Source organism: Naumovozyma dairenensis, chromosome 5 (assembly GCF_000227115.2).
Source record: "Naumovozyma dairenensis CBS 421 chromosome 5, complete genome".
Lineage (NCBI taxonomy): Eukaryota > Fungi > Ascomycota > Saccharomycetes > Saccharomycetales > Saccharomycetaceae > Naumovozyma > Naumovozyma dairenensis.
Genome location: NC_016483.1, coordinates 46279 through 57660, shown reverse-complemented (window position 1 = coordinate 57660; position 11382 = coordinate 46279). Strand labels below are relative to the sequence as shown.

At 33.2% G+C, this 11382-nt stretch overlaps 4 protein-coding genes across 4 annotated transcripts; 1 reads left to right on the top strand and 3 right to left on the bottom strand.

Moving 5' to 3' along the window:
* Positions 1 to 96: 96 nt before the first annotated feature.
* Positions 97 to 3588, bottom strand: ZDS2 (Zds2p; the record flags this gene model as incomplete). The annotated part of the gene is made up of 1 exon (XM_003670046.1): positions 97 to 3588. One exon carries the CDS (start codon positions 3586 to 3588, stop codon positions 97 to 99), a length of 3492 nt encoding a protein of 1163 aa, XP_003670094.1.
* A 789-nt stretch (positions 3589 to 4377) lies between these two features.
* Positions 4378 to 5319, top strand: COQ5 (2-hexaprenyl-6-methoxy-1,4-benzoquinone methyltransferase; the record flags this gene model as incomplete). Its single annotated transcript, XM_003670045.1, has 1 exon — positions 4378 to 5319. The coding sequence occupies one exon, from the start codon at positions 4378 to 4380 to the stop codon at positions 5317 to 5319; it is 942 nt and encodes a 313-aa protein (XP_003670093.1).
* A 255-nt stretch (positions 5320 to 5574) lies between these two features.
* BUL2 (ubiquitin-ubiquitin ligase BUL2) lies at positions 5575 to 8700 on the bottom strand (the record flags this gene model as incomplete). Its single annotated transcript, XM_003670044.1, has 1 exon — positions 5575 to 8700. One exon carries the CDS (start codon positions 8698 to 8700, stop codon positions 5575 to 5577), a length of 3126 nt encoding a protein of 1041 aa, XP_003670092.1.
* Positions 8701 to 9731: 1031 nt separating this feature from the next.
* On the bottom strand, positions 9732 to 10955 carry CTK3 (Ctk3p; the record flags this gene model as incomplete). The annotated part of the gene is made up of 1 exon (XM_003670043.1): positions 9732 to 10955. The coding sequence occupies one exon, from the start codon at positions 10953 to 10955 to the stop codon at positions 9732 to 9734; it is 1224 nt and encodes a 407-aa protein (XP_003670091.1).
* Between the last annotated feature and the right edge of the window lie 427 nt (positions 10956 to 11382).

Genomic DNA, 11382 nt, shown 5'->3' with positions numbered 1-11382 from the left:
TCTATATATATGCATGTATTTTCTTATGTTTATTAAATTGTTATCTAATGGTTTGTCTAATTAAGAGATTTAGCAGCAATTTTGGATTGGTGAAGATTATATATCGGGTATTAAAATGGACCCGTTTGAATCATTGTATATACCACCATTACCAGTCACCATATTCATTTGATGATCATTCGCATCATCTCCGGTAAATTCAACATTATCTATCGTTTCCTGTTGAGCAACTTGTTCCATGTACAAAGTATGATTTACAAGATTCAAATAGGCATACATAAAGTTACTCAGTAAGACTTGTTCTCGTAGCTCTCTTTTGGAATCACTCAATTTCAAATGACTTAATCGGTAAATAGCTCTTTCCACGTTGATTCCTAATCTATGGTCAAACATTATAACAGTAGATACAGTTAATGCAGGAAGAGGGAATCCAAATGCACTATCTGTAAATTCAACAGGTGCATTCGGTCTCTCAGGTCTCTTCACGTCATCAAATGTTAATTTTCTTGGAGGTAATCCATGTTGTTGAGATAATGGTTGTGTGGCAGAATCATTGAAAGATTGCGTTTGATCTTCAGCTTCAATGCTCTCTTGTGAAAGTTCGAAGTGATCTTCGGGAGAAACAACTGATTCATCTTCTTGGAGTTGGTTCTTGATATTATTATCTTCATACGAAATATCTCCACCGCTTAATTCTTGAGAATCATCACCTTCTATTTCTCGAACGGTTTCCACGAATTCTTTTGATGATTTATTACTATCAATTTCATTATTAGATGTACTAGTAGTTGTTTTGGTACTTGAAAAACTTACTGCCGGCTGTAAAGCAGGCAAATCGAATAAATCTTCGTTTTTGTTTCTTTCATCATTAATATCTTCACTCTGTGTCACAAAATCAGAGGATGGTGATATGGTTATGGTTGGTGTTGGAATTGATACAGGTGCTACCTTAGAAATCAAAGACTTCGACTTTGGCGTTGGTGTTAGTGATGTCTTCTCTGAGTTGGATTGATGATTCATTGTTCTATCTGGATCTGTAATGTTCGATGAAGAAGGAGGAGGAGGAGAAGTACCAACTTTGTTTGTATTTGATAATAACCTTGTATCGCTCTTCTTAGCATGTTTCCTAAATTTAGAAAGACTTGAGTTTGAGCTCTTTGTCTTAAGTATATTTTTATTTTCATGACTTTTTCTTTTAAACAATTTAGCAAATTTTTTATCGAATGTTTCCTTTTTTTGGGCAAGTGTACTAGTATCAGTGTCAGTTGTACTGGAGTTCGTTGATTCATCCTTTAAATCGGCTGAATGAGAGAAAAATTGAAGGTGACGACTTTTATTATTAGTGGTTGTCTGATTAGCTTGAGATAGCTCAGTGTTTGATTCTATAGGATTCTTTTGTGATGACCAGTGCCAACCATTCCGCTTGGAAAATAAGTGATTATTTTCTTGATCTTGTTTCTGGTTTTTGTCATCATTCGCATGCTTATGAAGATGCTGCTGTTGTTGTTGTTGCTGTTTTTCGTTATTATTTTGTCTTGTACTGTCGACTGGTAATTCACATGCTGGTGACTCTGTTTGATTGTCTATATTCTCCTGTAACATGGATTGAGAACTTTGTGGTTTGATAAGAATACTATTATTTGAACTTTCGTTTGATAGAAAACTACTATCTTGTGAAACTGAAGCATGACTAAGATCTGAACTTATATTATATTGTTCATTATTACTGTTAATGTTATTGGTATTGGTATTATTACTGTTAGAAGCCGTTAATTTATCAATATTGTTGTTATTTTGTTGTTCAGCTTTTGGCGTTACATCAGAATCTGAATTTTGATAATGATCATATAAATCACTTATCGAACCAGGTGATGTAGTCGACATATAGGAAAGTCTTGCCGTATAATGTGAAGCAGGCGTATTGTTATGATCTTCCGGTTGGTTTCCTCTACCTGGTTCAGTCACAGTTTTGTTATTATTTGTCATTTGAGATCCACTTGTTGTTCTCGATGATGACGATGACTGTGCTGATGTTGATGATGATCCTGACCTTATACGATATGTATTAAACCTACTCCGTCTTAAGGAAGATCTTGTTGGAATGGTCAATCCGTTTTTCATGAACATGTTCGATGCATATTCATCATCTTCAGGTGTATTACCATTTTGTTCTTCATTGAAGTTGTCACTGTTGTGATTATTGTTACTATTATCCTGGAATGATCCAGCCATACTCAAAGTTCTTGCCAATGTGATTGCATCTGAATCTGTCAACCCAGCATTATTTGAAATTTTTGTTAATTCTTCAGTAATATCTTTCAGTGAAACAAACCTTGATGATCTAGTGTTGCCTTTCGGTATTATTATCTCAGGAGTCTTATTATTTATTATAATATCTTGGTGATGGTTGGCATTATTTGTGCTATTATCAGTACTTAGCTGTTGTTCCTCTTCACAATCGGATGTCTCATCTTCCTCGTCGCTGGTGTTAAATTCTTCAAATTCAGTGTATGATTTTCTTAAACCTGAAGGTCTTCGTACTAAAGATTTATTCTTTCTCCTTAATTCTGATGTTGACGGTTTTGTAAGGTAATCGATATTTAAGTTTTCTTTGTTTGTTTCATCAGTGCCATCCATACTGTATAAATCATCATCTGTAGAGACTTTCGCATCATCATTATTGTGATTATCATCATCGAGATGAATATTATGTAATGTATCTTGAACCAATTCTAAATAGCTTTCTGGTTTAATATTTGGATGCTGATTTGCTGGGACCCACAATAAGTTTTGTGGAGTTAAATTATCAGAAGATGAAGATGAAGTAAAAGTTGGATCTTTCTCACTTTGAGATGATAGTATTGATTGTTTCGATGTTGAAGATGTAGAAGCATAAGAGGAGGATAAAAATGGTAATTTCCTTCTATTCAATCCATTTCTTTTCAATGAACCAACACCACTCATACTTCGATGTGATGATCTTTGTAAGGAGTTTGGTTGATCGTTTGATGTCTCGATATTCATATCATTTTGAGTTTTTTTCTTTAATGTTGCCTCATCATGTAAATATTCAGATTGTGTTACATCGATACTATCTTCGATACTTACCTCTGTGTCTTGAGTGATGTCATTGTTGTTGCTGTTACTGTTGATAGTATTAGGAATATTAGTCGATATTTCCGGACTTGTTGATATATTTTTCTCAAGACTTATTGATGTATCTACAGCAAATGAAGAAGAAGAGGAAGACGATGAGGATGCAGAGAATGACGAAGATGGTGAAGTGGAAGAGTTGTGAATCGAGAGATTGTTGTTGTTATTACTGATGCTACTGATATTGTTATTGTTATTCACCCTAAACTCTAATTCTGGATCTATCAATAAATCCATGGATCCGATGGACAATCTTTTCAAATTTTGAACACTTTGTAATTCGTTATCTAAGGATTTAGCAGCTATGAACATATCAGACTTTCTTTTCTCTTTTCGAGCTTGCTGTATGGATGCGGCATTATTGATATTATCATTACCATAGCTTCTCGATGTTTGTTTTCTCAGTTGTGGATGATTTGTTGGCTCTTCAGACATGGTATATATATATATATGTGTGTGTGTGAGTGTGTGTGTGAGTGTGTGTGTACGTGTTCAATGGAATGCTGTATGTGTTTGATTCAAAGGAGAGCTTTTTTTGTTCTTTTAGCCTAAAGAACTTATGAAGAAAAAGGCAGGTAAAAAGGAATGGATACTTCTTCTATAGGAGGTAGTTTTTCGGAGTAATGAGCAAAAGCAAACAAAAATAGTATAGTATTTTGAGCACGATCAACTAACTGTACTGCATATAATATGGGGAGTTCTTATTCGACTCTAAAACCATATGAACAAAAAAAAGGTTGTATTGTAAATGTGACTTCCCTCGAAGCCATCCCACACCATCAGCTGCCAAGTAAGTAAGTAAGTAGTCAAAGGCTTCCTTCAAAGATTCCTTTCGTCAGTTTCAAAATTTTAAATTTGAAATTTGAAAACTCGGAAATTATTTTTTGGGAAGTAAAAAAAGGTAAACAAAACGTTTCGCGTTGACGCGTCCTCTGTTACCCGGATTCGTTTAGGGTTAAAAGGAATTGAGCAGGTCTTTTGTACTATACCCTACTTCCTCGTTAACCCTATAGATTTCTTGGAAAAATTTCTCGAACCTTTTACAATCCATATATAACATGATATAAAGGGAAGGGATACATTCAAGAAGAGAGAATTTAAAGAAGAGGGAAACAAAGCATTGTTAATAGTATTACATAATAATCAATTTCTTTACAGATCATTTTATAGTTTCCATTGCCTTGCGCTCTCCTACGTTAGTATCTCTTAAGTTTTATTCCGCTTATGTTGCCCAGGTGTAATCCTTTCTTGGGAATCAGACCCTTATTACTAAAGTCCTCCTACACTATATCTGTATCGGGGGCGACTTCTGCTCAAAGATGGTTTTCTCAATCTCCACTAATCTCCTCTACACCTCCCATTGATCAGAATAATGACGAAACCGCTACTACAACTCACTTTGGATCCAAGATTGTGCCCAAATTAGAAAAGGAGAAAATGGTCGGTCATGTCTTTAGTTCCGTCGCAAGTAAATACGATCTAATGAATGATGTAATGTCCTTGGGGATCCATAGATTATGGAAAAATCATTTCATAAATAAATTGGACCCAGGAAAGAGATTAACTTCAAAACAACCTTTAAATTTCATAGATGTAGCAGGTGGGTCCGGTGATATTGCCTTTGGGATTTTAGATTACGCCAAGGAAAAATATCATGATCAAGTATCTACCATGGATATTGTCGATATCAACCCTGATATGTTGAAAGAGGGTGAAAAAAGAGCATTGGATCAAGGAAGATATTATAATGATCCAAGAGTTAGATTTATGGTTCAAGATGGGGAAAAATTAGATGCAATTGAATCAAATTCTAAAGATATTTATACCATTTCATTCGGTATTAGAAATTTTACCGATATTCAAGCTGGGTTAAATACCGCTTATAGAGTATTGAAACCAGGTGGATTGTTCTATTGTTTGGAATTCTCTAAGATTGAAAATGATTTAATGGATTTAGCTTATCAACAATGGGCTAAAATCTTACCAGTAATGGGATCTGTCATTGCAAACGATTTCGATTCTTATCAATATTTAGTTGAATCCATTGAAAGGTTTCCTAATCAAGAAAACTTCAAGACCATGATTGAAAAAGCTGGCTTCCAATCAGTTGGTTATGAAAGTTTGACATTTGGAATTTGTGCCATCCATTGGGGTGTCAAGATTTAAACCAAGAAAACAACAAAAGTAAATAGATAATGAAAAAAAAATTATTTGTATATAAGTTTTGTGTTATGGTCTATTAATTAATTAATTAGTTATTTCCTTAATCTATCAAAAAATTATTATTATTATTATTATTATTATTATTATTATTATTATCGAAAATGCAAAGAGGTTTGTTTGTCTGTCTGTTTGTTTGTTTGTTTGTTTGTTTGTTTATTTTTGAGTTGGGTACTTTTCGCTCTTAATATACGGTGATGTCTATGAGTTCAATTTTTTAACCGATACAGGTATGTCAATAGTAGCAAGACCAATATGATTCTCAAATTTCACTTGAACTCTGATACAATAGAATCTACAACATAAACAACTTTCAAAGTCAGGTATTAACGTATGATTATTATTCTTTTCACTATACTCTAAATTTAGAATCAATTTCCTTTGATATTCTGATGGTCCACATTTTATCCATGGAGTAGTTAAGGAAGAACTACCTGTTGAAGGTATTTTTTCTTCAGGGACATTTTGTTTTAATGCAGATTTAACAAAGATATCTGGTACAGGGATCCTTTCCACTTCTAAATTACATAAACTCTCGATATCATTTCTCATTTGATCAGTAATAAAATCTGTAAATTCAAGTACACGTGCATTGCTTAATGTTCTTCCCACGTTGAATAATTCATTCAATTTCATTAAATTCTCTCTAAAACCCTTCCTATAATTTGATATGGCATTTTGATATGCTTTAAATGACATTGTTATATGTGATAATTTTTCCTCGTTCAATAAAGCTGCAGCTTGTAATTTGATTGGGATCGAATTATCAGATTTACCATTTATAGCAAGTAATTCGACGTTTACAGACTGAATTTGTGGTGGATTATGTGGTGTACTATTATTTGATTGGAGACATGTTAATTTTATTTCTAATTTAGTTAATTCAGTGTTTTCTTCATCTGTATTTAATCTTGATAATCTTAACCAATTTTCTTGATCATGACGATTTTTATTTTCAAATTTATTCGTTTTCCGTAATAGGGATGGTGACAAGTATGGTAATGATGCTTTAGGAATTTGTGTGGAAATAACTATTAATCCTGATTTGTCCATAGATTGATGTTCTGTTGTAGATACATGTTGTAATGGTGTTCTACGATTTGATGAAATAATTCCTATCGTTGATGAAGAAGTAGATGATTGTTGTGGAATATTATTTGATATTATAGAATCAGTAGATAATGATGATTCTGTAGTTACTGAGTTTGTTGAATAATGAGAACCACTTAAAAACCCAGGAAAGAAAACGTTTTTCAAATTTGGACTTGATTTATGTTTCATTTTGATCCTATAACTTAATTCAGATTCTATTATATTCTCCTTTGGAGACATGTTTTTGAAATCATTGAAAACATTAGAATTATCATCTAATCTATTATTGATATGTAATTGATCCATTTTTCTTCTTAATATTTCGGCTGATAATAATTCAGTATCGCTATCAATTGTCCCGCTTAAATCGTTTGAATGTATATCAGAATTGATAATTGGTTCATCATTTTTCAACCTTTCAAAAACTTTTTCTAAAGCGTCTATTCTATCTTGAATTAATAATCTTAAATCTTTCAATTGTTTATCAAATACATTTCTACTTGTTAAAGTAGTACCAAATCCAAAGGGTATGACTCTTAAATTATATTCCTTTTCCTTCATAATATTTAATTTTTGAGTCTTTAAATCTTTGCCTACAATTCTTGCGTCAATGGTATAATTAATGGAGACATTTTCATCTGATATATCTGAAGTCAATATGGGGGAACCCTTAACACCCAAATGACCACAACCTAGGACATTATTAACTTTAATGGAAGAATATTTCCTTGAGTTTTTATATCTATCGATACCAAAACTTGGAGGTAATAAACAATGAGAGAATTGTTCTTGTTTACATGTTATATCTAATAATTGATTTGGTAATTTAAACATGAAGAATTTTTTATATTTTGTCTTTGGTTCTAATATTCTATTATTTTTCAATCCGATAATTGAATTATCATAAGAATCTATTTGTCCCGGTACCAAATTAATTCCTGAACTTAAATCAATATCAGTGTATGACCAACTTGCACTTAAATCTACCATTCTTAAGAATCTCTTTACAGTTCTTTTACCACGTACATTATCAATGATTGAAATGTATGCTTCCAAAGTGACATAAAACATTTCGAATTTTAAACGTTGTGAAGATCTATTTTCAATGATACAATAACCATGAATGATATCACCTGAAGTGTATTCTTTTAATATTGATTCTTCCTCATTTTTAATATGTGGTTTCGAAACATTTTTGGTGACTCTTATATCTATTTCAATTGGTGTAGCTAATTTCGGTAAAGAATATAATTTATCAATGATGATACTATCTGAATCGTTTAAATCATCTTCAATTTCTGTATGTAATTCGTTTGTACTTGAAGATGAACCATTGTTGATATGTGATGTACTGTTTGTGTTAGATGATATATTATAATGTCTTGTGTTTAATGGATGTAAGTTGTTCAATATATTCAAATTTGAAGAAGAAGTATTATTCGATGGTGGTGTTGTCGTCGTCATCGTTGTTGTTGTCAAGTTTTCTACAATGTTTTCATTTGCTGTCGTTGTTGCAGTGGTATCATTTGTTGAAGCATTCGATAGTAAGGGATTTACGTGAGTTATTGTTTCTTGATAATTTGGTGGATAATCATGTATATCAGGATCTACATTCCCTTGAGGAATATGTCTATGTAAAACATTATACATATAAAATGATGGAAGAACATCTACCAGTAAATTATTCGTTTGATCGGTTGTGGTTGTGCCTAGTTCGATGTTTGATAACATGTTATATCCAAGGGAATTGTTGCCGCCGCCCTCACCATTGGTATTGTTATTGATATCATTACCGAAATGTTCATTAATATTTGGATTATAATCATAATAATATGGGGGAGCAATAGATACAACTTTTGTTTCTCTATTTGTTCCATGTGATAATTCCGATCTCCCTAATATTTGTAAGTTAGTCATTGAGGCACTTTTCATGGCTTGTAAATTATCATTCGATTGTTGAGAAGTACCATTGATATTGTCATCTTCTGATTGATCATTATGATTAGTATTATCACTGTTCTTTTTGTTGTTATTTTTAGAAAGATAATGTCTATTATCTAGATTTAAATGAATATTATCAGCTGTTGGATTTGATCTCAGTAAGGGACGACGGGCAGTACTAGTCGTCGTAGAGGTGGTAGTAGTAGTGTTAGGAGTAGTAGTAGTAATACTATGTCGATGGCTAGTAGTAGGATTTCTTGCCTTCTCTTGCGGCGTCTTAGGACGACTTCTCATAATTTATTTTATATTGGTGGGTTCGGAACTAATGATTACTTTTCGAATTGTATGGTACTGCTCCAGTGATTTTGAGTGTTATAACTTTTGAAATGACAAAAAAGGGCCTGCTAAAAGGAACGTTATAATTCAATATAAATGCTTCAGCAAAAATGGGTTATATAAAACCCCACCAAATGACGGTTTACTGTTGATAATAAAGCAAATAGACAGCACTTATCAGATACTACACGTTAGTCTAGCACGACAGATGTAATTTGTTAGTGAACGTAAATAGATATATAAGGCCAGCTATATTTGAAGCATATGGACGTTGTAGTTTTCTTCCAAAAACGTTATATCGAGTTATCGATAGAACAGTCTAGATAGCATATATATGTGAACTGTAACTGGAATGGCTTCGATTCGATTCGATTCGACTCGACTGAACCTTCTTCGAGGCCTTGTGGGCATCATCATCCCCATCATCATCAACTTCACGTGCAATCCACCCACCTGTACCTGTACCAGTACCAGTACCAGTACCTGTACCTGTTGGTTGGTTGGTAGCTAGCAGTGAGATGATGCTAGCAAATTCCCTGGTTTGTTTTGTTTACAAAATTGTTGTGAGCCGCCGTGGGAAGGGCTCCCTGGACGCTAAGCGGAATTTAACCCCCGCTCCCAACTACCATGTATGTATGTCACAGACGTACAGTATGTGCACCCGTCACCTCATTCGGGAAAGAGTTCTCTGCCTGGCCGTTTGGATCCCTCGGGCCGTCCTGCTGTCCGCGGGTTCTGCTCGGCCCGGCTGGTCATCGCTTTACGTACTTACGGTCACTCACTCACCCGGCAAACGAGCGCGAGCTGGGCGGCAATGGACGCCAATGTTGATGTATAGAAGAGATCTTCTCGACCTATATGTGCATACAGGCCGTTACATACAAGTAAATGTTTGAGAAACGTAGCTCTGTACGTGGTCCCTCAATTGAAAATGCTAATGTAGACTCGAGTGTGTGTATGTATTGTATTGTATTGTATACCGCATCGTCCTATTCTATCATATAACTTTGCTTCGCTATCAAATTCATTTCCTTCATATTCTTTATATCATCTATCGTCAATTTATTAACATTCGTATTATTCCACAAAGATTCAAATTCATTAACGTTTAGAATCAATTTCTTAGTATTAAGAGGTTGTCCCTTTTGTCTCTGTCTTTGTATATTTCTATCTACAACCCAACTTTTCTCCTTTAATCTCTTATGTCTCTCACGATCATTTTCCATACGACGAATTATAATAGGTATTATCCTATCATTGGTAGTAAGACTCTTATGAACCTTATTAATATTAGTCGTATTGTTCCCACTAGAGTCGTGCATATTGGTATGAACAGCGGTAGGAGTATTGTTAGTGGTAGTAGTAACAGCAAGTTGATCTTGACCAGATAATGGGAGCACCGGTGATACAGAAGCGGTTGTCGTCGCTAAATGATCACTGTCTTTTAAAGTACTATGAGGATTATTATCGACGCCAAAGACAGGCGTAAGACCATTTTGTATATAATGTTTGAAAAATAACTGTCTTTTGAGGATTCTATCTTGTAACAGATCTCTTGTGTTTATGAAAGATTCTTTATGATCCATTACAGAATGGCCCAAAGATGGAGTCGAAGATGAGGCTTCTTTGTCTTTCGTGGTTCTCATGGTGGTGGCGTCCTTGACTGAATACCAGGATAACTTATTTATTGCAATATTTTCTTGTGTTCCTTGTATTTCTCCTTCATTGTCCTTCACTATTCTATAATCCTTTAATGTCATTAATTCATCATCTTTAAAAAAATTATCTTTCAATAAATTATAAATCTCAATACATGGATCTAAATTAGTTAAAGATTTCCAATCATAATTTGGTAAGATCAAATGATAAAGATCACATAATGATGGTAAGAGAACATTAAATATAACTTTCTCATTAAATTCATTCATATTAGATCTTAACGTTATCAATATCTTACTATAATAAAATAAAACATTCAACCTATCTAATGAATTCATCTTATTCGTAGTATCAAATAAACATTGATGGAAATCTTCAAAATGATCTTTGTAACTTCTTAAATAAAATTGAATCGGATCCACAGTGGAACTTGAACTCATGGGGTTCGTCTCTCCCCCACTACTTATTGACGTTCTATTGTCAATAATACTCAAGTTTTTTTGTAAATTCTTCAAGACTTGAATGAATTGTAATCTTGCTTCGAATGAATCCATGACTTGTAGCAATTAGTTTTAGTGATTAGTATGTCCTTTTGTGCTTTTAAAGTGAAATATCTCTACCGAAAGACACGAAATATATTGTTCAGTTATTATACTTCTAGATTGACCAACAATATGATGGTTATTCATTCACCTATAAAAATATGTTCATTAATTGAAAAAAGAGTACAAAGTCAAAATCATCATTAAATTCTAAACAATACAATATAATCTTCTTTGTAGTTCTGAAATTTCACTTCCACTTCGCTTCGCTTCGCTAACATAAAATAAAAATTCAAAGCCATTTCTAAGTATGTAAATTTCTAAGTACATTATTGAATGTGGAATTTATCTTCACCCTGCATCAATAAAAGTCTTTAACAGGCAGGTATTGTCAGTTACATTAACTGAGTTATTTCACTTATAAATTAATATAATTTTT